This window comes from Lathamus discolor, chromosome 1 (genome assembly GCF_037157495.1).
Source record: "Lathamus discolor isolate bLatDis1 chromosome 1, bLatDis1.hap1, whole genome shotgun sequence".
In the NCBI taxonomy this organism is placed as follows: Eukaryota; Metazoa; Chordata; class Aves; order Psittaciformes; family Psittacidae; genus Lathamus; species Lathamus discolor.
In genome coordinates, this window is record NC_088884.1 from 84208062 (window position 1) to 84229251 (window position 21190).

At 39.2% G+C, this 21190-nt stretch overlaps 1 protein-coding gene across 2 annotated transcripts in view; it reads left to right on the forward strand.

The window, feature by feature from the left end:
- Positions 1-20299, forward strand: part of PDE3A (phosphodiesterase 3A) — a 254751-nt gene extending 234452 nt beyond the window's left edge. For both annotated transcript variants that reach the window (XM_065683581.1, XM_065683588.1), the window contains exons 14-16: positions 2423-2578; positions 6126-6366; positions 9882-20299. In XM_065683581.1, coding sequence (XP_065539653.1) covers positions 2423-2578; positions 6126-6366; positions 9882-10129 — 645 coding nt within the window. In that variant the 3' untranslated portion in view covers positions 10130-20299. The remainder of the gene's footprint in view (positions 1-2422; positions 2579-6125; positions 6367-9881) is intronic.
- The last annotated feature ends 891 nt before the right edge of the window (positions 20300-21190 follow it).

A 21190-nucleotide genomic window follows, 5' to 3' on the forward strand; every position in this document is an offset into this window, starting at 1 on the left:
TGTCAAGAAATGCCTCACGTTATGGTCCAGGGCAGACAGAACTATCTGCAGATCCATAAGAGACTGAACTCCTTCTGCACGCCTCCTAGTCATGTCCCAAAACCTCCTCTACTATCAGGGAGGTTTCTTTAGGTCTTAAATTTTAAGCTCTGGGACCATTTTCACCAGCCTGATTTCCTCATGAAGTATTGAACAGATTTGGCAGATTTTTATCTCTCAGGGCTACAATGACAATAAAGCACAAAGAATTTAAGCTGTCTGAATATATCCTTTGAATTCAACATTTTGGACGAAAACCTTCACTTATGTGAACGTAACTGAGGAATGAAGAAAGACAGGTTAAACCAAGTGATGACTGCGGCTTTGTCACAGAGACTGTCTTAACTGTGGAAGAGGACAAGCTTAACCAAAGTATTAGGTGTAAATTGTGGATATTGAAAACTAAATTTGTCTTAAACCTATCGGGCTGGACATCAGTAGGTATAATCACTGTTGTAACCAAGGAAGGTTACACACAAGGCACTGCAGATAAATTGGAGAACAGTCTGAAGTATCATGTCCTGCCAGCTCGCTGTAGATTTGTAAGGACATCTGTTAACCTTCTTCTCTCTCCTTGTTGCTCAAATAGTCAAATGGTCATGCATGGAATAAAAAGTGGGGAAGGTGAACATATTAACCAGTGCTTGTGGCTGAGCCTGGCTTTCCCAGAGTAATCACTGCTTTAAAATAAGTTACTTATGTTTGGTTGGCAAAAAAGTCTTTTGTACCAGAGTGTTCTCAGAGAGCAGACACAAAGTGTTAGATTATGGGTGGAGGTGTTATAACTGATAAAATTAGCTCTAAATGATCTTCTTATTGATTGAGTTGCTGAACTGTAGTCGAGTATATCAAGGCTACACTCAGAGACCCTTCTGTTCAGAAGCAGTGTAAAGATATGTAATGTAAGCATCCTCCCACCAGAAAACTTGCAGTCTGGAAAGTACCAAGAAGAAATAAAGAGGGAAGCTTACTGATCAAGACTTTGATGATACCAGTCCATCGGAACACTTACTGTTCTCTGATATTATGTATGTTGGAACAAGTGCGCCAAAAGCAAAGCCCTTGCCATATGGGCCCACTGGCATAAGGAGCAGGGGACATGTTGACAGAGTTTCATCTAGTCATAGCACAACAACTTTCTATCCATTTTCAACTATTGCAAGCTTGACAAATAAAGCTGCGTTTCATGAACGGATTTGAATTTCAAAACTTAACAGAAGACAGCTCAACCCACACCAGGAGATACTCTAGAAGAAAAGGTTGAGATGAGAAAATGTGGCTAACGGCAGTAAAGGGCGCTATCACTGTCCATTTGGAGATGTAAAAGACTGAAGTCCTCAATGCTTTTCCAGCCTCAGTCTTCAGAGCTAAGACCTGGATTCAGGAATCCCAGGTCCCTGAGGTGTGAGGGAAAGTCTGAAAGTGGTGAAGGCTTTATCCTCAGTGATTGGCATGAGGTTAGGGAGCACTTAAACAAACCAGATGTACACAAGTCTGTGGGACCTGATGGGGAGCAGCAATGTGTATAAGTACCTGATGGAGAGAGTAAAGCAGATGGAGCCACACTCTTCTCAGTGGTATCTGGTGACAGGACAAGAGGCAACAGGCACAAGCTGATATACGGGAATCCCCATTTAAAACCAAGAAGGGATGAGGGTTGTCCATTGGAAGAGGTTGCCCGAAGAGGTTGCCCAAAGAGGTTGCCCAAAGAGGTTGTGGAGCTTCCCTTCTTGGAGATATTCACAGTTAAACTGGACATGATCCTGAACAGCCTGTGTTAGCTGACCCTGCCATTAGTAGGGGAGTTGGACAGGATGATCTCCAGAGGTGCCTTCCAACCTCAACCTTTCTGCAGTTCTTTAATGTGATGCTTTTATTTTAGAGCAGTTATTAGTATATATGCCTTTTATGGTGGGATGTATGGGAAAAACAGTGAAAAGGAAAACCATAGGGAATACTTTCAGACATACTTAGATCACATAGAGAAATAAGCTTGTTACGTGTATCTTCACATTGCAATTAAATCACTATGGTGTTTGATGGTAATTTATCTTTGTACACCGATTAGGTAATAACTTCTTGTAAAATGTTATAGGAAGATTGCATTTGTTTGTTTTCTTAGCAAAGGCTTTCAAACAAGCACATCATTTGCTAAATATTAATTTCTTCTAATTTATCTCAGTGTTGTTTTTCACATTTTTTCTTTTTACATATTTTTCTACAGCTGATTGTAAATTCTAACCCTGGATTAGCTCACCTGCTTACACTTGTGATTTTGTTACACAGCTAAATAGGCTGTAAGATACCCCAGGGCAGAACTTTTCTGTGGATGCATCCTTTTACCCAGGATTAGTGTCAAGGTTCTTCTTTTTCTGTCTACTAGGTGAATGATGATGTTGGAATTGACTGGACTAATGAGAACGACCGCTTGCTGGTTTGTCAGATGTGCATCAAACTGGCCGATATAAACGGGCCTGCCAAATGCAAAGATTTGCATCTGCAATGGACGGAAGGCATTGTCAATGAGTTTTATGAACAGGTAAATAAATGCATGTCCAAACTGATATCTGCTGGTTGCGTGTCTTGTGTTAAACAGTCCTGCATCATGCAGGTGATAAGTGAAAATCACAGAGAATAGGGGTGAAGGGGATGGCTACACTAGTCCATCCTTTTGCTGGATCAGTGAAGCCAATTTGTCATTGATGCTTCTGACGTGTCCTCAAAGACCTTTTATGATGGGGTTTCTACAGGCTTAACTGTTTCGCTATTGCACTACCTTTACAGTGGACATGGTGAACAAGTGTTCCTTTCCTTTTTTTTTTTTCTGTTTGAAGTGATCATGTCTCCCTTTCAGTCTTCTTTAATGCAAACTATGTTTTCAGCCTTCCTTCTTTTCAGGGCATCAGCTTGTTCTCATTGCTCTCCTCTGCAGTCACTCCAGGTGGCTGTCATGTTTATTGACATGCAGACTCCAAAACTGGACACAACATCCTTGTTGAAATTTTCTAAACAGAGCAGAGGAATTATTTTTAGCTTCCCTATGGGCCACATCTCTGTTCACACACACAGGACCCTTATGTGCTGAACACGACTATAAGATTGACTTTTAGTTTATTACAGACTAACCATATCTGCTTGCTATACATTGATCCTGACTCATGCTTTATTTTTGAAGATAATACTTTCAGCTTTCAGAGGATTTGTCAGTAGAACTGCACTAATTATGCAAGGCTCAGCTGATGGTAGCACAAGGAAGGAGGACAGCCACTGATTTACAAAGACCTGGGAATAGAGCCAGGCACTGGTCCTCTCCTGCTAGGTGCAAAGGAGCCCTTAATTAAACCTTTTCTCATTATAACCTATTTAGCCCTGCTGAGTGCAAGGGACAGGGCTGTTCCCACACTATTCCTCTGTTTCCAAAGTGGGAACATATTTTGAATGTGCTGATTAGACTAAACTCTACATCCTGTCTTTTTGAGAAGAAGCAAGCAGGTTAAATCACTGAACCAGACACCCCACAGATTTCTCAAGGAGGCTGTGCAGTAACTTGAAGTCACAGACTAATCCCTTTTAAAGCCTTTTCATCTTCTCTTAAATTTACTGTACTTACAGTTTGAAAAAAAACAGGATTTTCTGCCTCTGCTGCCATCTGGAGTATGTAAGAAATGAGAAAAGGGATAAAATTCAGACATTAACCTGAAGCTCCTTCATTTATGTTAGATGTCCTGAGAAAAAGAGAGAACAATGACCCTTACATGTATTACATATTTAGTTGGTTCTATTTTTCTTTTCATTTTTTAATTAAAAAAAGAGAGTCCCATAAAAAGAGGTCAACCTTCATGTCCCAAGTACTCTTTCAGGCGATACTTCGTATTTGTTTTCATTAAAACTCTCCCAACAAATTGTACTTCACTTAATTCTGGTGGAGTTCATAGCTTATGTGGGTGACTACTGCATGCGGACAAAACCTATTGCTCAGATAAATGGTATGACTCTTCTTTGATCCCACATAATTAATGTCAGAGGGTAGTAGGTGCTCCAATACATTAATATTGTCGAAGTGTTGGATAGTGAGATCTAAATCAAGCTTGAGAGGAGCATGTGTGGGAGGATACTGTGTTACCTGGTCCAGACTAGGAGTCTGGGTTACTTTCCACTGGTCAGAAAGGTGTGCTACTAGTATTTTCATGCTCTTGGAAACTGCTCCAAAGGGCTGCTGGAGATTATCTTTCTCATAATCCTGTAAATAAATAAATAAATCTACATTCACAATTTCTCCTCTCTGCAAAATTTGATTCAGAATAACATGTTACCTAGATTCTCAATTTATTTAGCCTAGGTTAAAATCTGATTTTCTTTAATGTAATATGGTATGAGAGATGTAGCGAACCTCTCAAGTGCTTTTGATTACCAGATTTTTTTTCAGAGAGAGGAAACATCTTTATTTTCTCATTTCTAAAAAGATTTTTGTGGGAAGTTTACATTTCCCTAAGACTGTTATCAGAAAACATATGTGCATTCAACCTCTGTTGTGAAAATAATGAAATATATTTCTTAAATTTCCTTTAATAAACACCATATTTTTTTTTAAAATAACTCCTATATAAATAAAAACTCCTAATTAAAAACATGTTGAACAGAAACATTAAAAATCCTGTGTCATATAGCTATAGTATGTTTCCTTTTCTTCCCTCCCCATACTCAGCACTTGTTTGAAGACAGGTTAGACATATTAAAAAGAACAAAAAACATACTGCAAGATGTTTCACATAATGAATTGTGTTTTAACAGATGATGAAAAAAGAACTTATAAATATTCAAGAGTCAGCTTTCTTCCTATTACTGACACCTCACATCCAGGAAATCTCAGATGTGTTGCTATAAAGAAGAGTGAGCTGCTACCTCTTCTTAATTTGCTTGCAATTTCAGGAATGGATGGCATGTTTCAGTGTTTTGTTAATAATAATATTTTGCATTTAATCTTTGAACATAACATTTGGGGATAGGTTATAAAATAACAAAACACAAGGAACTTAGATATTCATTGTGCATACTTCAAAATTTAACTCTTATTCTTTGGCCTGACTAAATACATTGTCCATGACTTTCAGAAAAATTAGGTTGCAAGGAGATAAATTCTCCTTGTCACCTAAATAATGGAAACTGAAAATATCTTTCTAAATTCTAATCTTTATTCTCAAATATAGATCTCTGTATTGTATTAAAAATTAATTTTCATATTAGGCTTGATTAGTGGGATTAGATTTTTTGCTTGGGCAGATGGCATACAGTCTTGACATGTCCACTCAGCTGAAAACTCATTGATATCACCAGAAGCTTTGCTGTGATAGGGATGAGTGAGTATGCCAGACTTGGTTCTGCAAGTTTTACTTTCTTTTACATCATGAGAGGAGGCAGAAAAAAAGTCTTCCTATACCTGCCCTCTACCCTCTTTCCCCAGGAAAACCTAGGAAAAACCTGATGGCAAAGATTTACTGCTTCTGAGTAACCCCTGCTTTCGTAGGGATCATTCTAATAGTCCCAGGAAACAAATACTTACGACCTCAAGCCAAAAGGACCCTTCCATGCTAAGTATAGTAAGGACAAAATTAATAAGAGAACTAGTTCAGTGAGATAGCCTGTGCTTGTAGAAGTTCAGTCTTGTTGCCTGCAAACAGGTGGCTGACTACAGGGTTGTTGAACTAACAATCACAAAATCAGACAGGATTTTTTTTTTTTCAGTAATGTGAAGAAAGGAAGAAATTCATTATTTTCACATTTTCACACTCACAGTGTAAAATACAGGACAAGGGCAGTGGGTATCATTTTGCACAGTCATCAACTAACATCCTTGTTAAATTCACACTATTGGTGGTGGGTTCTCTTGCAAGAAAAGAGCTGTAACTTTGATTAACCAGTTGATGTGATGTCACTGTAATTTCATGCTGATGTGCTATGTAAGTGGCATTAGAGATGAATTATTTTTCTTGCATTGTTTTTAATTGGTTTGATGTGCATTGCTCCTTTCCATGGCATGATTTTGTTTCATTTACTTCAGAGAAATTACCACTATTTTTCATCTCCAGGGTGATGAAGAGGCTAGCTTGGGCTTGCCAATCAGTCCCTTCATGGATCGCTCTGCTCCTCAGCTGGCACACCTCCAGGAATCCTTCATCACTCACATTGTGGGACCACTGTGTAACTCCTATGACTCAGCGGGGCTGATGCCAGGAAAATGGATAGAAGATAGTGATGAATCAGGAGACACTGATGAGCATGAAGAGGAAGAAACAGCAGAAATGGAAACTTGTGAAAATGCTGAATCCAGTAAGATGGTCACACTTAAATTTTTCAACAGAGAAAGTTTCATATTGTAGCCAAAAAGCTAAACAAACATACTGTAAAAGCATAGAGACCGTGAACTGGTGAAGTTCAACTTGGGCTTCTCCAAAGTTAGTGATTCAGTGCTGCCTTTGGTAAAGCTGGAATATAGCCAGTTAATGTTGGTCATGGGGATCCTCCATGTTTTCAGGACTGATGTGTATTGCTGTTCTTACCTCCTGCTCATTTCTGCCATCAGTTGAGGTTTCTGGTGGTGGATCAGCTGTCTGTGCATGAGACTTTTTAGGCTCTTTAGACTGTAAGTAGACTGCAACAATTGCAGTTGCAGAAAGGATGGTTGAGAGATTTTTTTCATGGAAAGCACTCATTTCCACAAGTTAGCATTATGTACAGGAATAATAGAATGAGCCTCTGAGATGCTGATGCAGTAAAAGAGGTTTTAGCAATGGAAGTGTTTTAATTCAAATCTCTTCAAGATAATGTGTGGGTAAGAACAGGGAGAGACTTGGCACTGAGCACTGCTGTGGTGTGTGTTTGGAGCTGTGTCGCTTGGCCTTTCTGGTTAAAGGTTACTAAATCAGTAACTAAAGCAAATAGTCTTCTGCATCTACTCCAGAAGGGCAACAGTGCCAACATTTGTCGTGCTGAGAGGAAACCTGTACCTTGAAAGATCTCAGGAACTCACTGGAAGTGATTTTTAAGAGAAAAGGCTGTATCTGCAGACCTATTTGGTTTACCAGTTTAATCCTGCATGCTTTAACTTTTCCTCTCTTTTGTGTTCCTCCTTCCCCTGAATTTCCTACTACTGTTCTTTTATTTCCTTCCTCCTGGTCATCTTTCTCCCCTTCCCCTATATCTAATCTTTCTGCAAAGCATCAGCCTTACATGCGCTAGTGAAATAGTGATATATTGTTTTTTCTCTTAACAGCTTCACTTTTTCTGTTCTTTCCCACACATTTTCGTGCCTATCCCTGTTTTCTGTCTTGGAAGCTGAGAGGTGGAAACACTTGATTGCAATAAGTCACATAAGGATGTGGAATTAAAATTTGCATTTCTTGATGTGCGTAATTGACCTTATGTCTCTAGTAAGATCCAGGGGTATACATTCTATATTTAAGAAATCATTGCTGTTGTTAAGTCACACATATTTGCTTGTATCTTAAGTTTCATGGGTTCTCATGCACAAAAGATGTTGTTGAGAACAGCAAATAGTAGGTAATACAGCCCACACAGGTTTGTTTTGGCACCTTATGGTCTATTAGCTCTGTAATAGCAGGCAGAGCCACATATTAAAGTGGCAGATTGGCACTTACAGAATCACCTAGAGAGCAAAAGCTTATGCAGTAAGTAACCGACATAGACCCCAAAGCCTGAAAATGATACTGCAATATTAAAAAGAAAGATAAAGGATCTTCTTATTTATCCACTGGAGTGTCTAACCTTACTTTAAAAGTCTTAGTTCCCTTTCACCTCATTTCTCTATTCACTTACCTTCTGTATCACTGCTAGTCAAGTCCAGCGGTGCTGCTTTCAGGTTAAAAGCACAGACCATTATTAACCCTTGTCACATTGCAAACAGACCATTTTTTATTTGTCTTGTTTTCTTTTTCACATTCTACTCCATGACAGTACATTAATACTCAACCTGGTGCTTTTACACTCTTTATCATTTTTTCAAAACCTTAAAAATTAATGTATCAGAAGTTTTGAAATACCCAAACAAGTTATTTCTATTTCATTCTTACCAAATGCAGGGTGCTTGTTTCTTGATCATACAAGCATGTTGCAGACTATTTTCTTCCAGTTCCCTAAATTCTGTGTGACCGTGTGGACCTGGATCAGATACATACAGCAACTTTTGTACCAGTATAGGGGTCTTACAGGTCATTAGAAATTTATACCTATCATCAATGCAATTTCGGATGTTCTAAACTTTCTCAGTGAAACAAAAGGTTGAGATGTCAGATGCATGCATACAGAGTTGTGTAAACGTTGGGGAAACTCTTTTTCTTGATGGAAATGCCTTTTAGGCAGGTGGAATTATAATTGTAGAAGAAAACACTTCACCTAGGTCCTGATAATTCACTAAAACATTTGAGATAAAGAACCTTAAGGTAGCTTAAAATCGTTTTTGTTATTACGTAGGTAATTCCCCCAAAGTTGTGATGCAAGCATAAGAATTAAACAGACTCAGTCTTTAGTAATTCAGAGCACAGCATGTGCTTCCTGGTGTCTGCAGAGAGCAGCAAGATGCAGGGTCACCCAGGAGACCCAGGAGAGAATGTCCTGCTGCAGCATTGGCAGAGTAGGGACTTCTTACTAGTGCTAAACCTGAAGGTTTCCTACAGGGAACCAAGGGCTTTCTAATGAAGGATTGAATTGGATTTGGTTTGTGCTCAGTGAAAAGCTCTTTGTTTCCAGTTCAAAAGCTTCAAGGGCTAAGCATTTTGGATCCTGACACAGACATACTTTAGGCAACCTGCAAATACTAATCTACGCAAATTTATTTGGTACAAAACATTCCTCTGCGTCATTTTCTTTAAAAGAGAAATAAGCAGTTGTCTTTGGAGGGGTTATTATTTCAGCTGTGTGACTGCCATTGCCACTATTGATGACCAGGGAAAATTTTCAAGCTTTGTACCATTCAGGAGTTAAGAATCTAAGAACAGGCTATACTGATACAGAAAAAAACATACTTCAGACAGCAAAACACTTGCAGTGCAGCTGTGTCAGGAGCCATGAGAGCTACCACTTGAAAAATGTTTTATAGGTTTGCAGCAGGGAACTGATGCTTAAAAACCAAAGACGAGCAAGCTCCCTGGTAGTGTTTAGCTGTATGACTACTTTTTCAGTGGTCAGTCTCCTTTGCTGAAACAGTGTTGTGCAAAGACTTTAAGGTCATCTCCACCCCAAAGGTTTAATGGTCAATATCTGTCTTTGAAAAAGGAACATAGGAATGTGTTCCCTCCTTTAATTACTAATGCTTGCTCATTCATTATTCTTCTACAGCTCAGATCAGAGCTAAAATGTGGAGACAACAAAATTGTGATAGTTTTTGGGTTTTTTTACAGGGCATTCAGCAGGGATCCATTGGGGGCCGGGGGGGAGAGGGCGCAGAATGTGATGTGTGTGTTACTGAGTAGGTTGATCAGTCTTTAAGTACTTGATACAAAAAAATGAGCAGGAACAGCTTAGCAACATGTTTTATGCTAATCATTCAAGCACTAGGTGTGTCCATGAGCTTCATAGTCAGGGATAGCATGCAGCTTATGATAGGATGAAGCTGAGGCTCAAACTATGCAGGAAACTAGTCTGTTCTCGTGGAGGTCTGGAGAGGTATAGCTTTTTGATTTTAAGACTGTTAAAGTTTGTAAGTTTAAAAATCTGTTGATTCAGTTGCTATATGCTGTAGTACACCCCGTCTGCTTTCTACACCTTCAGTCCCTTTTTCTTCTTCTCTCACAGAAAATAGTACCTTAATGCCACACGGTATTTTGCAGGAAAGAAGAAGTTCAAGAGGAGGAAAATCTACTGTCAGATCACTCAGCACCTGCTTCAGAACCATAAAATGTGGAAGAAAGTAATTGAGGACGAGGAGAGGTTAGCTGGGACAGAGAAGCAAGACACGGAGCAGTCCACGCTGCATCAGTCTTCAGAACAAATCCAGGCCATCAGGGAAGAGGAGGAAGAGAAAGGGAAGCCCAAGAGGGATGAAGAGGAAAACACAACTGTAGAACCAAACCAATGACAATATTTACGGCAGTATTTTAAGACAGATTGACTTGTGCACAGATGCTTTCTCAAGCCAGCACAGCATTTAGACACAACACTGTAGAAGTATGGGATAATGCGCCTACAGCTGTTTAATTTGTTTCTCTTTCCTTTTAATGGTGAGGTACATTGTTTAAACTCCTATGCTCAAGGAAGCTTTCACACTGCGACACCGGCTTTTACAGACTTTCTTTAAAGAGATTTGGGGGTGGGTGGAATTATATAAATATATATATAGCCATGGTTATTGGCTGCGCACTTCAGCAAAATACATTTAATGATATATTATGGTCACTGTGATATTTACAGAAGAAAGTTATCTAAGGAAATGCTGCTTCTAAAGCACATTTGCAGTTAACAGTAAGGTACCAGTTAAGTAGCTTTTGCTCTTAATGCTGAGGGATAAAAGTTCCAAAGCTTTATATGAATGCTGATATAACCTGCCAACATCTATGTGTGCATGAAGAGGTGTTTGTGGGTGTGAGTGGAAGTAAAGTAATATAGCATAGTTTGAGTTCTTATTATGGTAGCTGTAGCACATGTCCCAGTACACAACAACAAACAAAAGGCCTAAATTTCAGAGAATTTGTCCCCACCAGGGAACTGGAGACCCATTTGAGGAGCTTTGCATTCTCTCAAAGTCCCAGTTTGCACTTCAGCTGCCAGCAGCAGCCTGTCAGCAGGGGCCATGATGGCCCAGGCTGCTGGCCTGGCCCCATCCAGCTGTGTGAAGTTCCTCTGTCTCCTCTTCATCCTCCTCCTCTGCACTTCCCAGACTGCTGGCAAAAGGGATATGCCAGAAAACTTATTTTCCAAAGGGGGTTATGAGGGACAGTGTGGCATGCTGCTCTGTTCCCCCTGAGGGGGCCTGGCCCTCTGTGTACTTCTGCGTACGTGAATAGCTGTGTGGGGCAGTGTGTGTCTTTGGGCAGAAGAGGAGAGAGCAAATGTATGTACTTGGAAGGTAGAGGCATACTGTCCTCTTCCTACCTTAACCTCATGCCTCCGTGCATCAGTGGCCGAATACATAATTTAAGAATGAAGCTAGACTATATCTCTTGAGAACAGAAGAAGGGGAGCACGGGGCCATGCCCAGAATAAAAGCCAAACGATGCATTAGGAGCAGTGTGGGAGACAGGTGCCAGTTCTGCATCAACAGGGCACATGTATATCTCAGCAACTACTCACATGATCTTCAGAGAATTTGTTTTTTCAGTGTGTGGTGCTGGATAGGAGCAGTTTGTTGCTGGCTTTCTGCTTTAGAAGCAGCGTGTTTGACCCCACCAATATACCTTTTTTTCTTTCTTTTTTTTCCTTTTTTTATTAAGAGAAAGGAAAAGATCAGGCCTGTAGGAAGAACAGATCTTTTTTTGTTGTTATTCTGTTTATTTGTTTTCTCTGTTGTTTATGCTGTGAGCCAAATGTCTATTTAAAAGGTTGGATATTCACTTTCAATATTTTATTTCACGATATTATATTTGTCAATGATTAGCTATCTAGATGTAAATATGGAAAAATTTTTATGGGTTCCTGTAGATAATGATATCTTTAAAAAAAAAAAAAAAAAAGAAAGAGAAAAAAAGGGAAAAGTTTTTTTGTAAAGCTAATTTTTTAAAAAATAAATACAAAAACTTTTGTATACAGTGTAGCCATTTCCAAACCCACCAAATAAAGTCTTGAGTAATTTGTAGAGGCCCTTCTGGGAAGCCAGTGGTATACAGAATCAAGGCTTTAATATATTAATGCTCTTTGGGACTGGCAGCACCAACCAGTACCACACAATTTAGAGTTTTGTTCCCACAAAAGGAATTATATATATAAAGTTCAGTATCACTCAGAAATCATTCGACTGTGTATGGGTTTTGTATTTTGATCCTGCAGCCCCTTGCCAAGAAGAGGATTGCTTGTGTAAGAATTCTTGTGAAAGGCAGAGTTTGTAGAAGTCCTTTCTATATTGAATTTCCAACATTGTATCCATCACTTTTTGCTATTGTTATACATTCGCTGTATTTCATGACCCTATTGGTAACTCCCCAAAAATGCTGGAAAACATTCTCTATCAGAGCCAATCATCATGTGTGTTACCACTTCAGTTTCTTTTTGCTTTGCATTTCCATTAGCATGAGGTTTTGCTCAAAACAGGATTGTGATTTCTTACCACTAGATCATAGAATCATAGAATAGTTAGGGTTGGAAAGGACCTCAGGATCATCTAGTTCCAACACCCCTGCCATGGGCAGGTACACCTCACACTAAAGCATGCCACCAAAGGCTCTGTCAAACTTGGCTTTGAACACTGCCAGGGGTGGAGCATTTACAACATCCCTGGGCAACCCATTCCAGTGCCTCAACACCCTTACAGTAAAGAATTTCTTCCTTATATCCAATCTAAACTTCCCCTGTTTAAGTTTGAACCCGTTACCCCTTGTCCTGTCACTACAGTCCCTAATGAGGAGTCCCTCCCCAGCATCTTTGTAGGTCCCCTTCAGATACTGGAAGGCGGAACAGCCCCAACTTTCTCAGCCTGTCTTCATACGGGAGGTGCTCCAGTCCCCTGATCATCCTCGTGGCCCTCCTCTGGACTTGTTCCAGCAGTTCCATGTCCTTTTTATGTTGAGGACACCAGAACTGCACACAATACTCCAGGTGAGGTCTCACAAGAGCAGAGTAGAGGGGCAGGATCACCTCCTTTGACCTGCTGGTCACGCTTATTTGGATGAACTCTTACAAGTTGCATTTGCCTGATACTGCCCCAATCTTACTCCTACCAGTAGAGAAGGTGTTTGCCTTTCAACAGAGTGACTCTAGAGCATGGCTCCGAATGCTCTTAGCAGAAATATTTAGTGTTTCTCAATGAAATTAGGAAAGCAAAGATCCAAATTGCACTATTACTTTAAAGAGAAAGGGTATAGCAGACTTCATTCAAAAGAAAAAACAGATGTCTCCAAGATCTTAGCAAGTCTCTGCCAATTCCAATTTGCACTGTTTTCACACCTCTTCAGTCACTTGCATTAATGATTTTATTTGGGGTTTTCTTGTACAAGTTCTCATACCTTACAGTATGAAAAGAATTTAATATGCCTCATTCTGTCCTTATAAAAATTAAAGAGATATTTTAAAATGTCACATCTCCAAGCACTTTCTTCTCCATTTTCAGTGCATGATCACTGGGACTGGATTTTTTATATCAATTTTTATATTGTCTTTGCTAGAAGAAGGAAAAAGAAGTTATAGCAGAAAGTGTTAATGAGTGCCCAGTTGGTGAAATTACAGAGAAGCATTCAAGAAATCTTGAAAAACTTGCAAAATCCTGCAAGTGGAGTTTCACGTACTCCCCTAAGCAGGCATACACAGGGTTGAACTAAGACAAATTATCCTAAAAGTGGGCTGAAATGGAATTACTGTATTTGGAATTACTCATTTTCTAGTCATCATTTTTGGTTGCCATTACTTAAAATCAGTGTCAGCTTCTAATTTGTTAAGATTTCTTTCTGTATTGCCAATGCAGCTGTCATAAATTGCTACTGAATTGCTACAGAACCCTGTTTGTGGATATAGTTTGATTAACTGAGGTCTTTTACAGCAAATGAGTTGCTGACAGGCTTAAAATCAGAATGACTGTTGATTCTGGCCAAACTGGAAGGAATACCAGTGAAGAAGCTGAAGTAGCTGGGAGTGGTTAACTTGGTAAGAGGTGACCTTTTTTGCACTCCATGTAGTTAGTAATAGAATCCAATTTCTGCAGGTGTTCAATCCTTGTGAATCTGATTTTTAGTCTTTGCAGTGCATTTCTGGCAGGCAGTGATCAGGAAATTTCCCAGCTTGGATTAAATATAGCACAAAAGAAAATCCAGAGAAATTTTATAACAAATACGTGAATACCATTTTTTCTTTGGGGGTTTTTTAGTAGATAATGAAGCAGGTAATTTTCAGGGGGTTTTATAATAGTTCGTAGTCTAAAGGAAACAAAGCTTTTGACCTGCAGTTGCAGCAAACTTTCAGAGTCTAGATCTTGATGGTTTTCCACTTTGTGTAGTCTTTTGGTGTTGCAAACCCCAAATAAACCGCAGCCTATGCAATATTTTTATGGAAAAAGGAAACAACAATAATGAAAAATAATTGCATTCTATCAGCAAAGTGATCAGATCTGAGGTGGGTTTACAATGTTGATATGGGTTTCTGTATACATATATATATATACCTATACAGTATGCAGGGAGGTTTGTTAGATACCAGAGAAATCAAACGCCATTTAAAGTGGTTTGCAGTAACAAACATTTATGTATTTTAATTTTTGAGTTCTTTAAAAACAGGAAAAGGTTTTTGCAGTGCTTTTGCAGCTCCAGTGCAGTGAACACTTTGCCCCTCACATAGCAATTACATGTCAGCCCTTTTGTACCCATATTCCCAGTTTGCTCAGTAGTCACATGCTGTTTATAAATAGTGGAATATAACTTCTCTCATTATGTTTGTGTTGCAGAAGGAACACATAGAAGTAGAGAGTGAGAAAGCCCCAAGCTGTTTATATTATTACTTTTTCTTTTGAGGACGAGTCTGAGACTTTAGTTTCCAAGAACCCCAAAATGCCTGTGTCTAGAAGTAACAATTTCCACCATATCCAAAGGGCCATAGTTTACTGTTTATGTTCTAGTTCTTAAGGGAACCTGGCATTTCTTGGTTTGTTTTGAGCCTGTGCACAGAGCATGTTGATGCTCATCTCTGAAAATCATCTGCCTCCTCCAGTAGGAAGATGGTGTTCGGTGCAGTGTTGCAAGACATGTATCAGAAGTGAGTTGCAGAAATCTACTAGGAAATAGGGATTTTATTGTGCTCTTGGCAGCATGTGGAACTCCCTTCTTCTCAGAGTGAAGTCCTTACAGAAACCTGGAGAAATGGCTGTGTGTCACCAATGGCCTCCTGTGTGGCAAATAACAGTCACATTCTGGCAGCAAATGGTTCCCAGGTCAGGCGTTATTTGAGAATGCATTTTTTAGCAATGCAAGGATAGTTTTTCATCAGTTTTTACCCTGATATCATGTGTGAATGTCTTTCTGTATCATCATTAATTAAAATCCAAGATTGAGGTTGCTCAGGACCTTCTGAGTGGATGCATTTGAATAAAACCTCAAGGTAAAACCCTTAGTGAACCATTAGAAGTTCATGAGATCTTGATGGTCTGAATTTGGAAGGAAGTCAAGTCTGTAAAGGCTCAGATAGATACTTCTAAAAGTACCACTTAGCATCCAAGCAAATTCTGTACTCAACTCCCTTTTTATGCTTTCTGTGCTGGACGTTAAGTTCATATGTTTTCTTCAGAAAGTTCTGCTAAGTTTCTGTTTGCTTTTTTAGATACAATTTTTTTTTCTGAAATTCTGGCCACATCTTTCTTACTTGCTTCAGAAACATCCCAGAAAGTAGAATGCCTTGTGGAGAAGCCAAGGATCGTATCACACTGAGTGTCATTCAGTGGTACAGCCCATGAGGCATGTTGATATCCAGCGCTGTGTCCATGCTGCTGAACTGTGGGCTGAGCAGGTCTGGGGTAGCTGTCAGTTTGGGTATTCGGCAGCCTAAGCCCTACCAGTTTTTAATGGGACTTGGGATCTTAGAGAATTTTGTCAATTTCCAAAATGGAACTTAGGCACTTTTGAAACTTTTACTGTAAATATAATCCAGGAAAAAGTTTGTGATTGGCCCCAGGTGTTAATGAAGTACTTGTGCAAAGTCTCATTAATTATGTGGCACATGATGCTTGGTCGATGTGGTGTGATCCTGTGCTGGTAATGGTGAGGGCTTTGCTGTTGGTAAAGATGGTTGCAGGTTTGAGTCCACTCTCTCACTGATTTTCCATACACACAGCCAGATGTGCCAGGCAGTGTGAGCTTGAGCAGCCCAGCAAACCCAGCTCTGCCCAGGGCTGCGATCTAGAGATGGCACAAGGCACTTGACCAGTAAATATCCCATGAGACGCACCAGCTGATTCAAGCATGGAAGAGGCAACACGGATGTGCTGTGGTTCATTCTAAAGCTGTGCTGTCTGACATAGTGTTAAGTAGATTGGGAGGGCAGCAGTGACATCCTGTGTCTTTTCTGTCTCTGAAAGAAGAGACTTTTGACTGTCAGAAAACCTGCAGTTCATAAAAATGTGCATTTGCTACTACTTTTGCAAGTACTATTATGTTTGAGATGTTCCAGTGTTATTAGATTACGGAAGAAAGGTTTCTAATTCAGAGGACAAATGTGAGAATTTCTTCAGCATCTATTCCATTGCCTCATAGGTGGAAGATTAGATTGAGGCACGTATCCAGAGCAGATAACCTGCCTCTCCCAGGTCTGCCGCAGGCATTGTAGCTGGGAGGCAGGCATGGATGGTTGCTTGCTCTTTCCAGTGTCAGGCCTGGACATTGGCCTGAGAACTTGGGGTATTCCTCAGCTGTTAGCACAGCGCTGGTGTAATTAGTCCTCAAGCTGCTGGGGCTGTAGATACACAGGGAGAAAGTTAAACTGGCAATTCTTGGAAAAGAGAAAAGAAAATTGTAGTCCAATATGAAACAAACTTTGTACAACACAATATTCCCTTTCTTTCAAGATCAAATGTAATCCCCCTAGAAAGAAGTAGCGATGGAGTTTCTGGGGTTTTAATTACTGTTTGATGTTGCAGCATTAGTCAAAAGAGTGGCAGCACTACAGAGAAGGTAATTGTTCCCATTGTGGGGCCGGAGGGAGTGTCTTTTTTTTTTTGTATGTATATTTTTAGGTGACTCAACAAATAAGAGTGTCCATGCCTGCTGAAAAAAATGCATATTGTTTCTGAACAGATGGGGAAATAATTGAAATTACGTGGCAGCTGTCTTAGCAGTCACTGGGAGAGCTAGCAAAAAATACTGTTTATTGGAGGCAAACTTTGAATTAGAGCAAAATAGCACCAGTACTTTTGGGAGCAACTGAGTATGATAAATCTTTCTCTGACTTTCATCACTTTCATTTAGCAAAACAACATTCCTCTGGAGGTAAATCAAAGCAGGGTTTTAGCCCCTGCTGTGGTAGTTATTGAATCCCAGTGGTGGAGGGAGCAGTGCGAGAGTTATCCTCTGTTTACATCCTAATTATGATTTATTCAGAGGCCATTAGTGGGATTTTCCTGGCAGGCAGGTGTTCTCTTGAAGAAAAATACATCATGCCTCCTTGGTAGGATGCAGAACTTGCCTGCATGAGCACCCACCTGACTTATTAGGACAATATAAGCTCCTCAGGAGCCTGCAGACAGAGGAGTGCAGGCAGGTTTTGGGGGATTCTATTCTTGCAATGACAAAAGGGGGCAAAAGCTTGAGCCAGTTAACACAATTCTTTGATAAAACTGAAACAACAGTAAGCATTATGCAGTTTGAAAGCTTGCCAATGTCACTCAAGGTGTGTGCCAAAATTCCCCAAGTATTTGCACATGTAAAACTATTTCTTCTGGAAGGTGATGAGTTCAGGTAAAACCAATTAGTCTTGGACATGGTCTGTCATGCTGAAAGACAGTAGTAGTAAACTAGTAGTAAACTAAGATGAATTTTTGATGTAAGTACTTTAATTCTCCCTCATTAAAGAAAATTTTATTGGTGCTAGAGGAGAAAATATTATGATGATACTTATTTCAGTTGAGCTTTTCAGGTGGCTAGTCCATGCCATTGTTTCTTATTTGCAATGCCAAGGTATAGAAATGGGACAACAGATGAGACTTGTTCTGCTGTAAATGGCAGAACATATGGGAGCTGTGTGCAGCAAGGAGCAGCTCTGAAATCTGCAAGTATGAAAAGTGGTGTATGCCATCAGTGAATTATATAGGGACACCCAATTCTTTCTGTCTGTGTGGAAGTACAAGAGCAGGTATAAAGGACTTTGCCACAGCTGTGGACCGTGTACCTCTTATGACTGAATTCTCTTGTCCTAATTTTAAGAAAAACCAACAAACCAAACCAAAAAAGCAAGCAACACATAGAAATTAGATCAAATAAGCAAAGCACAGTGTGTGCTTTGGCCCTGATGAGGCAGGTGTGGGTTAGCTTGGTCTCCCTCAGGAGTACAGATGGAGCTGCACTTGGACCTTTGGCCTGCAAATGGCATGGAGTCCCAGGCAGCACAGCATGCCATGGTGGGAGGAACTGGGGGAAGGTAAAGAACAAATGCTGAATTTCAGGTGGCTGTTGTCAAAGTAGAAATGCTTTAGAATAAGTATTCCTACTCTGTACATACCTCACTATGGTTTGCTCACAGCGGTAGCCCCAAGGCAGTGGTCTTAGATGCTCTGGTTTTCAACACCATCTTCCTTTACCACAACAAACACAAACAATGTGAATTAGCAATCACACTTTGCTTTTAAATATTTATTTAAAGTCGACTGAAGTGTTTGAGTTTTGTTGTAGTTGGGTTTTTTCCTCCCCAGCCTTAGTCATTTTGCCCTTATGCTTTCACAAAAAGGAAAAACACATAAAAGGTCTGTAATCTGATCAGAGAGACAACACTTCAGCGTTTGCCATGTGCATACATATTACTCGAGGTAGAAAGCCTGTTGTCTGTTAAAACTATCTATCTTTCCTTTTCAGAATTCCTACCTGACTTTGACAGATGATGAAAATCTGCATTTGAATGCAAAATTTTCTTTTTCAGGTGTTTGCAAACCTTAATACAGTACTGCAGATGGTATCTTGAAAGATCGAAGACAGTGTTAATATCTGCTATGTGGTGTCAATATTTTTAATATTTCAACCATGTCAGCATACATTTAGTCTTTACTTTTCTAAAGTTGTCTTCTTTTCTTGAGTAATCAATATAAGATGTTTGCATGATGGAAAGTTCACTTTTTAAAAAGATGCGATTCATACTGTATGTTTGTTTGACAGATTACCATTTTCACTGAGGGGTGGCAGTTTTTTTTCTAGTGCTTTTGATAGAAGAACATCTAGGATTTTTTCCAACAGAAACGCATTTTTGTAACCTTTGCCTCCAGTTCTGGAAGTGATACTTTTCAGATATACTTTTTTTCCAGTATAGTTTGGCCATCTGGGTAACAGTATACAAGCATTTGTGTCATGTACAAGATATGATTTAAAAAGCAAATAATCTAATTTTGATGAAAGTAATCACAAAATTAATCTAACAAGGTCAAAACCCTTTCTGAATGAAAATTTTGCATGTCTCGGTATAATTGAAGCACTTGATCCCCCACCACATTTTGGGGCCAAATCATAAAAATTTTGTATTTTCAAATTCCCAAAAGGCAAACCGAAGTTTTTCTACTGGAGAAAACATGGAGAAATTTGGTCGCTATACATCCTATGCTGTGAGGTTTGACTCCTAACCTGAGACCCTGGGGCACTGTCCCTCAGGCAGAACTATTTTATGATGCTCATTCAGACTCAGCTCTAGTAACAAGTTCCTGCAAATCACCCATGTATCTCAAAATTAATCCCTCCTTGAGTTTTTTCACTTCAAAAGGTGAGAAAAATGTGGGGAGGGGAATGTAATTTTGTACGGCTCTATTTGAAAAGGGTTTTGTGTACCTTTATAATTCTTTTGAAGCAATATTTTAAAAACTGACTGCCAGCCAAAGTGGCAATGCAGAAAAGTGCCATCTTGTTTAGGATTTGTACACACCAGTTTTTAACACAGTGTTCTTTTCACTAAGTACTACATACGTTAATTTATATTTATATATTGTCAATATTGTTGTAACCGAGCTTCTCCTTTCTAAACACTTCAGGAACAAGGCCTTGTATTTTTAGGTGATTTTCATAAACAGAGTAATTCTTTTCCTTTCACTAGTATCTTGCACTCAGTACATGTAGCAATACTTAATATATTCTCTTCACAAGTATTTGTTAAGTGATTTAGTTAATGGCTGATAAATGTTTTGTACAAAATAGATTCTGTACAGGAAAAAAAAATCTTTTAGATAAACATTATTTATTTTTACTGTTTTGTAAGTTAGACACTATAATGAAGCTCCTTTTTGCCAGAATTACTGGAAGTGCCTCTTGGTAAAATGTATTATACAGTAAATATGTATTCAATATTATTAGAAATACTTGTCACAAAATGAACAATGTGGATGTTGCAATGTGAAGACAAATGTACAACATAAATATAATTCTGTGGTATCCTGTTTGCTGTGTTTCTTTTTCCTTTATTGAACCAGTGTGTTTTCAGTGCCCAGCTCTCAGTTTAAGCACCTGTAGCCTCTTCAAACACTGATTCAAATCCAGTAAAGCTAGCATATATTGAATTACCATTTTAGCTGCCAGCCCTGCTTGGTATGTGTTAGTGACCCATGTTCGCATTTATTGGTATCCAGTTACCTGCAACTTTTACTTTTTAAGTACTCTGCATTTTACCCATGTTAAATGCTGTGTGGCTAAACCAATCTGTGAAAGGTCTCATTGTAAATATCTTTCTTTAATGATGACAGATATTTCAATATGTCATCTGCATGTTCTTCTGTCCTATTAATATGGACCATACTGATTGAATGTGGTCTGTATTACATGGCGCTATTCAGCCATAGTGATGCAGAGTGACTAATGCTTCCAGAGAAGATGAAATGTGTTATCTTAACAGTGTTTTCCTTATTAATCACAGAAGTAATCTGTTAAAGTGGGATATCAGTAAGTGAAATCAATTTTCTTGCAATTATATTGGTAAGTATACTGTCATCCTTCAGTGACAGATCTTGCTAGTCCATTATGTGGGCTACGATTGACATCTAGCTGCTTTCTTGGCTCCCTGCTTATAATTTCAGAAAAGCATCTTCCAGCTGTCAAAAATTTTCCCCATTTTTTATGCTTTATTACCTTCTCTCATCAAAGATCTCGAGAGCTCTTCAGCCACCTTATTTGAAATGGCTGCATACAGATTATCAGTGTGTATTCAAACCCTCATTTCTGATAATGTAAAATTTAACAGATTTCAAAATACGGAAAAGCATCAGCCAAATATCTGGCTGTCAGTTTTGAAGTCGCACAGGTTTATTTGTCCTCTGTCTTAAACTCTGAATGGC